This window comes from Fusarium oxysporum, chromosome 5 (assembly GCF_000149955.1).
Source record: "Fusarium oxysporum f. sp. lycopersici 4287 chromosome 5, whole genome shotgun sequence".
Classification (NCBI taxonomy): Eukaryota; Fungi; Ascomycota; class Sordariomycetes; order Hypocreales; family Nectriaceae; genus Fusarium; species Fusarium oxysporum.
The window spans coordinates 4,593,512-4,608,086 of NC_030990.1; the positions used below are offsets into that span (position 1 = coordinate 4,593,512).

At 44.0% G+C, this 14,575-nt stretch overlaps 4 protein-coding genes across 4 annotated transcripts; all 4 read right to left on the reverse strand.

The window, feature by feature from the left end:
• Positions 1–10: 10 nt before the first annotated feature.
• On the reverse strand, positions 11–1,176 carry FOXG_02546 (uncharacterized protein; the record flags this gene model as incomplete). The annotated part of the gene is made up of 5 exons (XM_018380004.1): positions 11–376; positions 429–510; positions 560–740; positions 861–988; positions 1,163–1,176. 5 exons carry the CDS (start codon positions 1,174–1,176, stop codon positions 11–13), a joined length of 771 nt encoding a protein of 256 aa, XP_018236165.1.
• Positions 1,177–2,525: 1,349 nt separating this feature from the next.
• FOXG_18344 (uncharacterized protein) lies at positions 2,526–2,909 on the reverse strand (the record flags this gene model as incomplete). The annotated part of the gene is made up of 1 exon (XM_018398414.1): positions 2,526–2,909. The coding sequence occupies one exon, from the start codon at positions 2,907–2,909 to the stop codon at positions 2,526–2,528; it is 384 nt and encodes a 127-aa protein (XP_018236166.1).
• Positions 2,910–4,269: 1,360 nt separating this feature from the next.
• On the reverse strand, positions 4,270–10,611 carry FOXG_02547 (uncharacterized protein; the record flags this gene model as incomplete). The annotated part of the gene is made up of 8 exons (XM_018380005.1): positions 4,270–4,291; positions 4,553–4,566; positions 4,664–4,734; positions 5,132–5,336; positions 5,568–5,692; positions 6,010–7,489; positions 7,841–9,945; positions 10,146–10,611. The coding sequence occupies 8 exons, from the start codon at positions 10,609–10,611 to the stop codon at positions 4,270–4,272; spliced, it is 4,488 nt and encodes a 1,495-aa protein (XP_018236167.1).
• A 3,288-nt stretch (positions 10,612–13,899) lies between these two features.
• FOXG_02548 (uncharacterized protein) lies at positions 13,900–14,526 on the reverse strand (the record flags this gene model as incomplete). Its single annotated transcript, XM_018380006.1, has 1 exon — positions 13,900–14,526. The coding sequence occupies one exon, from the start codon at positions 14,524–14,526 to the stop codon at positions 13,900–13,902; it is 627 nt and encodes a 208-aa protein (XP_018236168.1).
• Positions 14,527–14,575: the final 49 nt, after the last annotated feature.

A 14,575-nucleotide genomic window follows, 5' to 3' on the forward strand; every position in this document is an offset into this window, starting at 1 on the left:
GGTCCTGCACTCATCCTGAAACTGTCACAAGCTGTAGAACCATAAAGGCCTGAATGCCAGTTGCTACAAGACCAACAAAGCTGGACCACTCCGTCGGAGCTGCGAGATAAAGGGGCGGTGCTATAACCGTGCAGACCAATGCTAGCAACATCGGTGCCACCCAAGTGCGCTTTCGCAATCGAGGATCCGCCTTTAAAGGGATGCCTGAGATGATCAAAGTAAACCCCTGTGTGATGCAGCTTTGCATCAGAAACCAGAAATCTGCGTCTTTTGTAGTTCCCGGTGTATGGTCTGAGTAGTTGTAGGCAAGGGCAAAGGTCCAGACATTAGACAAGGTTGTTCCGACGAATGTTAACCAGAGTATCGTAGTGAATGTCTGTTAGGTTGAGGTAAGTTTATACCCAAAATTGATTACAAGGTATACGTACACCGGACTGCGTTGGAAGACCTGCTTTGGTCTCTTGAGGCGACACTTTCGGGGTCGCTTGGACTTTACGCGCTATTTCGGGCCTAAACTATGTTTTAGCTTGCTTTTTACATGATGTACTGGACAACTCACCATCTTGCAACCGTTCGAGGAGACTGCGAATGCTGGTGGTATAAGTTGAAGGCGCTTTCGAGAAGATCCCATCGCTCGGAAAGCACCAATCGATAATCAGATGTCAGCACCCCTTCCGAGCCTGCATCAAGCAGTGCACTCTCTATCTCGGCGGCATAATCTGTGATTCTCTTGAGGTTCCCTAGCGAGGGTTGGTGTATTTCATCCCCTGCTAAGAGATTCTGAGAGAGAAATGAGAAAGCTCTTCCCCAGTAGTAAAGGATATGTCTCTCCTTCAGGTAGAGGTTACTGAAACACAAACCGGCCGTTATTGACATCTTGAATCTGAGTATGAGCGTCTGAATATCGGCCAGGTCGTTCAGAGCCAGTCTCTGCGCAGATACATCGCCTGGGTTGGAGGTCACCAGACGAGATTTGCTGGTAGAAATGCTGGCAATAAAAGAAGAAGAAATTGGTCTAATTTAGACAGGCTGCGAGCCACAGCATATAATTCCCTCGTTTGTGAGCGCAGGGCCGTAGTTGCTGTTGATAATTGCTTTCGGTGGTTGGGTTGCTGTTGGCATCAGCGATTAGAATGCAAAGGCTGCGCTTGAGCGTACTTACAAGGGGAGAGCCATCCCACGTTGGCTCGCCTGTGCGGGGCTCGCTGTGAGGTTTCTCCTTGACTGTAGGATGTCGTTGAGGCCATGATTAAAGCGTCTTTAACCCCGCGACTTGATGGATCGATGATGGACTGGATGCCTTGGGCAGGCGAGGAAAGTTAGAGAGGTATTTATTGATTTGAAATAGTTACTGATAAAGGCGCAGCTTATCGGCGGTGGCGCAGTATATTTATTGGTGGAGGCGCAGCCTAGTAGTGTTCTAGGCTATGTACATATCCTTAGGATTTCTGCCCGACTTAGGTGTTTGCTTCTGTAGTCCTCCAGCCACAGCATATTAAAAATCTAGAATTCTCTGATGCTATATCCACAATGTTATTACACTCAGTGTTAAACACCTGCGTTACGAGGTCAGGGTCATCGACGCACAACGGGGTTGAGCTCACAAATCACATAGCTGTTCTTCTTTCAAGCTTCAAGCTGCTGCGGCCAGCTGTCTTAATAGACATACGGGTCGTGTACCTATTGAATTAATGCTTGTGTTTGACTGGCCGCTGTACCGAAAAACCCTCGGCCAGTTTTATGGCAAAAGTTTCTGCAGCCAAAATTTAAACTTGTGGGCAGCACCTAGTCAGCAGTCAATGATAATGGTTATAGTCACAGAATGCCTTTCATATAAAATATTTCTGATCCAGTTATGGCACCTGGGATCCTTGCTGCCTAACTGACTTTCGTGGCGGACCGGGCAATGCTATGTTACAACTACATTAACTTGACACAGAAATCGGAGAGCTATCGATAGGTATTTATTGCCTTAATAAGCCTATTTACGGAATGTCAGTTACTCTCATGGAAGCTTGAAGCTTCTTATATCCCGTTTAAAGTAATATTTCTGTCGATAGTTGGAAAGGAGAAGATAGGCCTAAGTAATGAATTCCATAACAATACTCCATAGCCACTAAGACGAGTTTCCAGCGTTCCAGCGAAACATTGTTTCAGCGTGCAGCTTCTCAATTTCATGTCGTCGACGTAAGGGATGCCAATCGATATCCCCTCGCTAAGTCCGTGGCAGAATAGGAGACCGTCTTCAATCGCGATACCGTTACTGTCGCCCTGAGGTAGCATCTATTTATTGATGTTAGATGATATTACCAGTGCGAAAGGGGTAAACTACTTACAGTATGAGCGGCTTCCCCTCGAAGAAGCACTCTCCACTTGTTCCATCTTCAGTCAGGAGGAAGCATATAGAAAGGATAGTAGTACCAGTCGCTTTCATTGATGATGAGCTCTAGACCGTTGATACTGCCTACCTTAAAGCCAGCAACGTTATCCCGCTTAAGTATGACTTTGCCTTTCCGCAAAGCCTTCTATCCTTCTCGTGCGTCTTGGTTCTCTGCCATCGACATGATAGCTAGAGAATATACCTTCTCCCTCGATGGTTCGAAGTAGGTCATCAGGAACGATCCATGCTGACGTTGGGTCATCGTAGAGTCCCGAAGGACTTGCTTTCCACCCGATATTGTTACACCAATCTGTCTAGGAGAATCACATTTGACGTGTCTGTAGGCGATGACACGGCCAGAATGCGTCTTCTTCTGCTCAAGATCCACAACCGTGATCTGAACGAAAGAGTGTATATTATGGCATCCAAGCAGAACATCGCAACTAATAGACTCCTGCGACTTTTCAGCATCAAAATGTACGTCAAGAATTGATCCCTCGTCATCTCTTTGGTCGTCCAACTTTTGCATATCGATGACTCGTGCCAAAACGCAAGTTTGCCAACTCCTTGGGTAATTCAGCAACGGAATCCGCCATGCCCTGCACAATATGATGCCTCACAACTCTCAGCACATCTGTCCCCGGGAATATCTGGCCCAGCGTCCGACCTGTTCGAATAGCCAAGACTTCGACCGCAATTGTAATCCGACTCCAAGAGTATCGAGGTACCGTAGCACCAAGGGCGTTAGCATAATCGTTTCCCGAAGTGTTTTGACTTTCGGGCGCAGCTCGAGAATACCAATGCTAGGCGGTGGGCCTTAGAAGCTTGTTTGGGAGAGTGCAAGGGCGGCTGCAAGGCCCGCTGGAACGACAGACTATCAATCAGTTTGAGATACTCTGAAGGAAGAATAATACAAAAGTGACGCTCCCGGGCAGCCATTTCATAATCGTGAAAATGTCGCAAAAGGCGCTAAGTTATTTGTACTGATTTAAGCTCTCAGCCACAAGTCTCGACTGAAAATAACATGTCTGGCTCACAACCTTGACATTATACCAAAATGCCTGTCCATAGGGCTTCGTAGACTGCCCCGGGTTCTCGTGTAATAAATACACAGTCAGAAGTTGTGTACGACCTATACAGTGTGTAAAAAGGTCCTCTTGCTTGGGTCTCTTGTAACAGGGTAACCTAGTCCTTTTTTATTCTGTTATCATACTTTAGATATTTACGTTTCTGAAGAAGAATACAATTATTGTTAAGGTCTGTTGTCTAATACTACTAAAACATTAGATTTTAGAATTATATAACGATGGGTATCTGATATTTAGGAGCCACAATGGGTTGACTATATTAATTGTAGATAGACTTCGTGATCGCTTTATTTAGATACGGTTTAGCCAATTATCATAATATATTCATCCAAACCCCATTAATAAGTAATGTATTATAGTTGGCAAGTACTAAGTTAGTTATCACTTCTATTTTGTATAATTATTCGTATTAGTTATTATACTTAGCCGTGCTTGCAAGGGGACAATTAATTAACTGAAGTTAAGAAGCAGGCAATACCGAGGTGAAACAGCTAAGATAACGCCAACTGCCGATATTATTTCACTGACTGTGTAGAATGTATTTAATTTTCTGTCCTCGCCGAAGGCCAATACCATGTGTAGTAATGCTATAGAAAGATCAGGTCTATTATCTAATACTTGTATTTATGATAAGAATAATAATATTATATATACTTACTATTATCTTATAATTACTTTAAGAAGATAATAATTACTATATTCTAATTACTAGACTTAATATATATTTATTAACCTTATTAAAGTAGTTATAACTATAGATAATTCTATCTCTTATTATTATAATACTTTACTTTTATGCTTTTATATCTCCTCTTGGGTTACGCTATTAAAGTAAAAATTAGTATATATATTTATTCTGTTTCTTACTAGCTTTAGGAAACTAATAAGCTTATTATTTGCATTACTATATAATACTATTAGTTATTATTATAAGCCATAAACAACAGTGTCTTATTATTTTATAAATAGCATTTTAACAGGGTAAATATTAATCTAAAGCAATAATAGAATATAATATAAAAAAGAAGATATAATATATGAATTAATAGTAAAATAAATCTAATATTTATATAGTTAATTATACCTTAGATTATAGTTCTGTTTACTTTTTATATAGTTATTTATTATTGCTGACTTTTGGCTAGTTTAAATTGATAGTTTCTGGTCTGCCCTTAAATTAGACAAAGACACTCACCGTCCTGTCAACCTTATCCCTACTTGCGTTACTGAGCAAACTGATGTTCTCTTTTTCGTTATACCTAGGCTCTATAGGTATAGGGAGGTTATAGTTTGTCCTACCCTATGATTCGGGTTGTCTACTATCCCCTAAAGGCTATTAACACTATGAGATCCGGCTGTCAAGGTAATTAGTGGTCGGTGTGTGGCAATGACGATGGTTCCTGTTAATTATTGATGACATCACATCGTGATTCTACCTTCCGAGTATATAGTAATATAGTACCAAGTCGTAGGCACTAAATCTTGATCTTATAACTATAAAAAAAACAAGCTGATTCCTACATCATCGTAGAACTAGTATACTCCAACGCAGAAGTTACAACGTGACACGCTGACATTGAGGTGGCTGCTACGACCTTAGCGACTGGGTTAGGCGCGAGAACGGCAACGGTATATGACACCCGCGCAAAGCACGTCATCATACGAGCCGTTTCCTCGACAATGGCTATTGTCCGATCCGTACTCACGGGCTTCTCCCTGATTTCATCGAAATGGTAGAATATGCAGAAGAAGTTGGGTGCTACAACCACCATGTCGAATACAGCCGCGATCTTTCTCGTGTCAGCGGCCTGGAGGAATTTCAAATTCTTGTTGTTGAAATAATTCTGAGCAGGGCCGGAGAAAATACACTTGAATAAAACAGTAACGCCAGCAGTGACCTTGCGAAGGATAGAAATGAATGTATTGTCAATGGGCATTGCTGCAGATAGGTAATCTGCGGCACCCAGTGCAACAGCACCCACGATACCCAATATAGATGAAGGTATACGATATGGATTCTTAGGGTCGGGATGTACAGCTTCGTTAAAGATCACAAAGGTTCCTGGAAAAGTCATGAAACCAGCAAGGGCGTGACCCACGATATGGATGGTTCGTCCTATATCACGCGATACGCCCAAGTGAGAATTTCCAGTGTGTTTCTCATCAGAGGCAAGCCGAATCGGTTGATTTACAACTGCCGAGAATGAAGCCCAGTCTTTGGCATCTATCAAAGATCGGGTTGTAGCGTTGTCTGCAAAGAGAGCTTCGCCTGTGGCAATCTTGTGTATGATTGTGATTCCTGCCGCGCCGATCCAAAGGAATAGATCAAGGAAAGAAATATCGGGGATTCCATCAGACTGAGTATTTCAGATATAATGGGGATGTGTATTTTGGTGTCGAGTATTTCGAAGACGGTCCCAGCAAGTCTATGCAGAACATCCAGTATAGCATCAACGACAACTTTCGTTGTCCCAAGAACACCTTCGACAAGAATTCCAACAAGCCGTTTCAGTATGTCTGCCAGGCTGAGTGTCGTGAAACCTTTTGCCAGGTCCTGAAGCTGCTCATAAGTCCGTAGGAAGACCGCCCCTTCTGCCTCTAGTGCTGCGATCATGTCGTCCACTAGACCCTGAACCTGACTTGGTTCTGGCATTGCACCTTGTGTCGTGATTTGACCAACTTGGTTCTTCAAGTGTCCCATCATCATCTGAGAACTAGGAGTTTGTTGTTCTGTGGTAGTATCGACCATCTGTCCCGAAGGCGGCTTTGAAGCTGCATCGCCGAGCCCAGACCAGTCTTTGATACCGGACCATTCAGCGACTGCTTTCTGGGCCTCATCCATGCACTCATCGAATTCTCCCTTCGCAGTTTTGATGTCAGATACCATTTCAGTCAGATGATATCTCACCAAATTGTGCGTTACCTGTTTAGTGCGGCGGATATCGTCCCAGTCAAATAAGAACTCGAGATATCGAAGAACCTTGTTGACCCCAGTCTTAATCTGATCAAAGACCCATTCAACAGCACCTACTACAGCATCAACTGTATCGAGGACGGCAGCATAAACGTCACTACCAACGCTGACGATGAACTGCCACAAGCCGGTGGCAGTTTCCTTAGCAAAGTCTACCACCTTTTCAACTCCTGTCTTGAGCCAATTGAACAAGTCTCCAATTGCTATGGCGATACAATCGACAAAGCCAGATCGTCCGCTGCCTTGTGAGACCACCATTCTTGTAGTGGCAGGAGCTACCATTCCGAGTGATAGTTGAGAAGCCCGACTTCGGTTCTTGTTGTAAGTATCAGTCAACAACTTCATATTCTTCACGGTCGTCTCAAGGTCTGAGTCAGACACAGAAGATAAAACCAGTTTGTCTGTCCCAGAATGTCCCGTGACACCACCAGCAACAGTATTCGTCCTAATCTGGGCATTCTTCAAGGCTTCCTTATCAGAAAGTTTGGCCATTTTATTGAACGAAATGGCCATAGGATCAACGATATGCTCAGTTAGGCCCAGCCTCACATTGATGATAGCCCCAATAATGCTGGCCGTGGCCTGGATGATGATCACCTGACCGGATGCATCCACAGGGATAGTAACCGGAGTAGTGGAAAGGATGTAGTAAAGCCCATCAATGTAGACCGGGGTGCGTGCCTCCGTCGTGAGAACGATTTCACGTTCCATTAAGAGGTTACCGTTCTGTCCTCTGACTTTGATCGTAGTAGTATACGAGTTGAAGGATATCGAGCTGCTTTGCGGGCTTGCCTCGAGCATAATGGGTTGAGCACACCAAAGCTTAGACTTTGTGTGAGTCGCTTGTGTAAGCTTCTGGATCTGACTTCCTCCTGCTGCAAAGACCGTGTTTCCACCGTCTTTGAGATTGATGAATGAGGTAATGCGCTCGATGCCACGCAGGACAGGGACAGGAGCACTCCAAGACATTGGGTCCGCTAGGTAATCGATATGACATGATGTATAGTAGACAATGTTGCTCGCATTCTTACCAAAGATCGTGGTGATCTTATTATGCATAAGTGTAATCAGAGTGTCGGTGCCAGCGAAAACAGGGTTGGTCAGCAATGCTGTTCCTACAGTGTTATCGTCCAGCTGCTCGTCAGGATTCCATCGGTAAATTGTGGAATTGCCGACAGCGTAAAAGTCAGTTGTACCATACCAGGGCGAACTCTCATCCTCATAACGCGCTGAGGCGATTGCTGTTGCTACTAGTTTGTCGGGAAGAGGCAGTCGAGTTGGCATCGGAGCAGCACTGCCTGAAGGATTGAAAAAAGGGACATAGGAGCACTGAGGAACTCCTTTCACAGCACCGGCTGTATAAATACCATCTACAAAAGCATCGGGTACACGACCCACACAGCTCTGGTAAGTGCCTTCCTCAACTTCAAAGGGCAGTATATGTGGCATCCAATGAGGTTCCGAAGGTGAGAAAGGGTCAACCACGTATCGAGAAGTAGCCTTGAGCTCTGAGTTAGGATCGCGCAGGATGTCAACCATGATATACTGCTGTTGCTGGTCCGTCTCTGAAATGTAAATATCGGTAATATGGATAGAGCTTGGCCCATCTTGAGCATCAAAGGGAAAAGACGTCCAAGAGCAGTTAGGGATCCATTCAGAAGTAGAAGAGTGAGAATTAATGAGGGAAAGGAACAATGTGTCTGAACCATCGGATCGTACTGACATAGCCAGGCTTATGGTATTTTCGTTCATAACACTCTGGCCTATATCGAACTGCCTAACCTTTGCACCAGATGGAAATCTGTTGTCAATGGTTTTGGATGATAAGTCCGTGGCTCTCCAACCAGTTTGTATTTCTGCAACAGTTTCTTCAATGACATTAAAGACGCCTGAAGAGTCAATACTGAAGAGCAATGCAGTCCCATTTGCAGCCTGAAGAGCTCGGAACTTGCCCTCAGGCTCAACTACCTTTCCCTGAACGTAGTTGAGCATCATCTCTGTACTGCTGGTGACAACCTCTCGTTCTTCGGCTACACTGGGCTTCAGGTAGACATCATCCTTGGTGCGGGTTAGCATGCCCTCTATTTCGGGACCATTCTCTCTGTCTTGAGAGTTATAGATCGTCCCGGTTGCATTTGAGACAGCCGAAACATCATTTGCTAATCCCAGGCTTTCGGCCATACGCTTTTCGACTTCGCCACCGTGCTCTTCATCCAATAGTTTCAGTACATACGCAGCAAGACGTGGCACTTCATTTAGTTGGATGACTTTGGGAGGACTGGAAGCCTCAGAACCCTTGCGACCCTCCGACTTGTCTGTTGGGTTCACGTAGGTGATGAGACAACAAAGATCCGAGGAATCAGAGAAGGAAGCGTCGTTGAAAGAGAACACCTTTGCTCCGGGAAACACAAAGCTCTGCATGTTGTTGAAGGGGATGCTCTGTAGCTGAGCATTGGCGAATTCCGAGCTGGAATCTTTAACCTTCTGCAGTAATTCTTGGACATTGAACGATCCTGTGACGGAGCCAGCGTTAATTTGTTGCGACTTGTCAGTGGAAGTGGAATTCGTCGTTGGCGAAGAGGTCAGACCACCATTCTGATCAACAGAGATAACATATTCATCGGTCAGAACTTTATCAACAACCATAGCTTTTGCGCCAGTTTGTTTCGCGCCGGATCTTCCTTGCAGGACCTCAACCATAACCAGAAGTCTCTGGATAATGGTGAAGGTATTCCCACCTTTATAATAGAGAGGAAGAGATTGGTCCCACTTATAGTCGCCTAACACGACGCTACAGGAGTATGTCGAGTTGAGGATGAGCTGGCCGTATTCGTTTGGTGTTTCGCCCCAGGACCTGGCTGTATAGCTGTAGTATAGGCTGGCGACAATCGGACCAGCATCCTTGAAAGCGAGCGTTGGTTCCTGTCCGGGACGAAAACCGAAAACCCACTGCAGTTGTCCCGAGCTACCATCGGCATCCACGGAAGCGATAGTCTGGATGCAGGATTTCCGAGCCTGGGGTAGTATTTTGTCAAGGAGATATTGAGCGATGGTATTGCGCTTAATGGAAGTAACGCCGCTGCTCTGAGATACGTCTTTTGGCTCGATCCAGTTCCAACTGAAAGATTGGGGGCCTGGTAGTTGGTTTCCGTTGATGGCGCAGAGATAATTGAGAGTCGTGGCCTTTAAGTCTTCTGGAGATCGAGCATGAACAACTGGACTGATCCAGCGTTCAAGTGCAGTTACCTGAAGTGGAGATGCAGATGGTTCTTGAGCCACGGCAGTAACTCCAATAACTGGTTCGCCATGATCCTTTGCGAAAATAGACCAGATTCTGGTGAAACTCTTCTTCAACAACTGCAAGGCAGTTTCGTCAGCAAGACCGAAAAATCTCGAAGAAGATCCCTGCGGAATAGCTTCCTGGAGGTTGAAAAGAAGCTGTTGCAAACTGAAGGCTGTGCCCGAAATATTCTCCAATTTGAGCTTAAGCGCATCACGTTCTTCTGTGTTAGAGGCAAAGTATGGGGTATTTAGGTTCTTGTCCAGTTCCGATGTCACCAGATCGGTTTGCGTCTGGAAATACCACGGGTCTCCCGGAAGCTGACTATACCATACCCATGATCCCATTTCCTCCACTTCTACGTTAAGAATCATGGTGTAAGCGAAACCTCTTATGTGTAGATATACATGTAAGACAACTCACTGGTTGGGATATTATTTTTAATGACGGTGACATCGGAGCAGTACATGTTGAAGATGGTATCTTTGGCGGTTTCACCAAAGGTGATGATCGGCTCAGGCAATCTTATCTGCGGTCCCCTGTCTGGAACTCTCACGATGCAACCAGGCGGAATACCGGGTCGAATCCTGATGGAACAGACCAGACCAATATCACGCATCTTTTGGAGTCGCTGATCCTGCCAGTCGGTGTTGGTCGGGATGTCAAAGGGATTGATTCCGCCACTCATATCGAGAAGTTGATCCAGATCCATTTCCACAGTAGGGTCTGGGTTCTTATATCTTAGGAAAAAGCGGTAGGTGTATTTCTGTTTTCTTGCTATGTTCATGAGGTATTGAACTAGGCCGGCATTGATGCTTTCCTGAGTGGTGGCGACAACAAAGTCATAGCCGTACTTTGGGTCACTGAGATTAGATTGGTTAGGAGCCATGGGGATTGAGATAGCAATAATAACGGATTTTTAATGAAGAAACGTGCTGTTGACGATGTACTTGTAGGGTTCAGTCACTCTCTTTAAGTAAATACCCATTTTGTTTTTACTCAAGGACTATCTAGACGAGTTGACCATTTATACTTTCCACACAATCACCGCCATCATTCCAGTGTAAAATATGGCATGATTGTCAGCCGCGCAAGTCAATCGTGATAGTCACATGTAAATTTGGAAACGGTTATCACGGCACAACGATACATTCCAGCTCAAATGCCAAGCATGTAGACTACTCGATGGGGTCCGTCTCCAGACCCTACCCGGGTAACCGTTGACTTTGCGGGGCAGAGATGATTTCAAGCTGCAAACGGCAAACGGCACAGATAAGCCGTATGCATCAAAAAAATTAGTCTCAGCCGACAAATTACCTTCATAAATGTTTTAGGACCTTTCCCCGCAATCTACCACCATTACAATTTATTAACATGTAGATAAAGTGGCCTGATTTTATAAGAATCAAAGCGGGACAGAATCTATCTCACCAGCGCCTATCTACAAGTCAAAACGGCACATTGCATGGTTTGGTTTCCTCCGTTTTCAGTGTGCATTTAACTCCTATGGCCACATGGTGACACGAAGACTTTGCAAATAAGCAAAGCCGACAAAAACCGCTATTCAAAATCACCAATTAAACACAGGCCCAATTGCTGCTGTGCTAATTAGAATTCTTTATTTCAGAGAGCTTGGCACATATTGCCCAATGGTGATTTCAATTTACTCTCTTCTAAGACGGATTGGGCTCTGTAGCGTTCCTCGTACAGCCAATACCTGGACAGGGCACTAACTGCTGCTGTAGTATATACTGCAAATTTACAGCCTTTTTCTTTTTGACTTACATCGGTGTTAGTAAGCCACCCAGTATCAGCAAGATATTAACAGCCGACATAATTACACAGACCGATAGACGGCCTCTCTATATAGTCCTAGCAGGTTAAATCGGTATCAACCTAATATAGGTGGAAAATATCCTTATAAACACCTTTCAGATTATAAGTTATTAGAAAGTAAACCGACTTCTTAATAAACCAGATATATTTATACCTTAATATTCTAATAACCTATAAGTTAATGTCCTTATTTTAGTATTTTATTAAGAATTAAAGCAGTCTAGCAGTAGTATATTCCTTATAATAAACTAAGTAAAATCCTTTAATATAGTAATAGTGAGCAGAATCTACCTTAAGCTGAAATACTAACTACTAGGCATAGACGTATATGAAGCTATCTAGAAGTATTTCTTATAAAAGGCCATAACTAAGCATGGCGCCATAAATAGTATAGCACTAATTAAAGGTATAATACATAAGGAGCTTAATAGCCATAAAGTATAGTCTTGCCTTATTTTAAAAATAGCAGCTAATTATTATATAAATCTAAAATACTATTCTTATGGCATAACCTATAGCTATATATAGGGCTGTAGTTATCTATAAAAATTATCTTATAAACTCTATTATGGCATAAGAATAGTTTTATAAACACCACCTAGGATTTAGTACTTTTAATAACTTAAGATCTTATATCTAATTTAATTAGCTATATAAAATCCTTATTATAGCTTTAGATATATCCTAATAAGGGAGGGGAAGGTAAATAAAGGGCCAAAGTTACTATATTAACTTTAGTTCTTATAATCTTTACTCCTTATATATTCTTAGTTAGGACGTAGCACTGCAGGTTAGGGGTCTCACATAAAATAAGGATAAAGAAAAAAGTATACTTTAAATAATTACATACATATGTATAAAACGATGCGGAATAAATCAAAGGGTTAAGGTGGTAGCCCATTGGGTCGATTGGCATTTAGCAAGGGTAAGCAACCTGGTAATCAACAACAGCTGCGGGGAAGAGAATAGACGTAAAGGATAATGGACAAAGCGGACAGGAGCGAGAACAGGCTGACGAGTGAACCAAAGATGATCGCTGCCACCATTTGCGGTCCAAAGACCCCATGGCATGCTCGCGAGGGTCGACACCCGGCGGCAAGTAATAGACTCAATTTGGTCAGCATGTGAGCAGCAGGAGACGTTAAGGGGACAGAAGATGCTGAATTTAGACACCCTGTCACTCCTTTTAGTAGCGGCCCTAGCACTTGATACTTTCTGCCCAAAATGGAGGCCTTGTGGCAGCGCTTTCTCGGTTTATGGAGTAAGAAATATAAGGTATATATAGCATAACCGCTAGGTTTATAACGCAAGTTATTAGATATCAAACCCAGACCACGAGGGAGGTCTTATAGCCTAAGATACTAAACGAGCCTGTAAAGGAGCTTAAGATGCCTATACTTCTCTTTAGTGCAATAACAACAATCTAGTAATATACTCTGCTTCTAGTAGGATAAGATAATATAAACTCAGCTAACATATCGCCTAAGAAGCACTGCAGGACTATAACCAGAACAAATCCATAAACAAAATCTCTGGGGCCATCTCAGTGATGAGGCCGAGACTAAGACCAGTATAGGAAATTGTGATAGTTAATGCGAGGCTGATTGGACCGAGAGTGCTAAAATGTCTGTGGAGTTCCTGCTTACTGCCTTGTGGTGGTTAGCTTGGAAATGTTTAACTTATACTGGCTTCTTGGTTGACTTACCTATTTGTGCGAGGCGAAGCTTATCGGGATTCATGGCATGCTTCAAGTCTGCTGCCTCCATGCTATGCTGGCTATGCGCCACGGATATGTCTTCGGATTTCCCCATATTGACAGGTTGTAATTAAATCAGCGGTTCCAAACAAGCTCAATATCAAGCTTGGGTAAAAGTGGAACAAAAGACACCCTATGCAGAGTCGCATGCGGAGTAAGACAAGCTTTATCTTATTTTTATCTCGCACTCCATCCTCACTACGTAGCATATCCCCTTGGAATTCAAGCACGGAAATGCTTTCGAAATTACCCTATCTCTTCCCACCAACTACTGTGAACCCTGACTGGCAAACATTTCATCCTGGAGGATGAATCAGGTGTCGATCACATCAATGACAGGCGCTAAGATGCCTTTTCTGGCCAACTTCCGATGATCGCAGCTTATTCCCTCACAAACTTTCCCAGAAACCCTTGACGGCGGGAAAAGATCGTACGGCCAAGTTCGGAGAAAAGGGAACGGTGAAGCACGGGTCGGTATAGTACGGTGGGAATTCCCTACCGCTACCTCGCGTCATCTCCAAGTTAAGCTATCAAACACCCAAGCATCATTAATTCAAATGCAATCCAGCTATGGAATCTATATTTCTATTGAGGTCTGAGCAACGTAACACCAAATTCTACTACCACTGTCGTCTCCGAAGAGCAGAAATTAATTATAAAAGCCGAGATCCTCTTCGCAGGCCAAAACTCATGCGTGCTAACCCCCGAGGTCACTCTCGGTCCATACTTCGTATCACCAAACTGCTGCCACGTAATATCCTTAAGCTGGAAACCTCCGATAGCGCATTTGCCATACTCCTCAGACCAGCCTGACGCTTGACAGTCAGGGTTCGAGTTACAAAGAGCCGCACAACGCTCCTCTGAATCCTGGTTGGGAAACTTGGAAGGTGCCTCGTCCCATTGCCATGGGAAGTAACCCTGATGTTGGCAGACCAAATCGCCGGCGTCAACCTGCTTGATCGAACAAACAGCGTCCTCGCTCGTAATGCTCGGCGTGCAAGTCGCTGTAGGGAGAGCAGTTCTCAGCGACGCAGAGTATGCATCGCGATCTTGGTCATGGCAGAAGCATTTAAAGCAACTTTGGTCACTCCAATTCATATCCGAATCGTCTCCGCTGTCGGAGGTGAACGCGGAGGTAAAGATAGAGTTGGAGGAGAAGACACACGCAGATTGGTTCTGATCCCATGCGGAAGACTTGCAGCGGTGAGGCATTTGGGTTGCAAATGGCTACACAATTCTGGTAAGTGTTGATACCATCTTG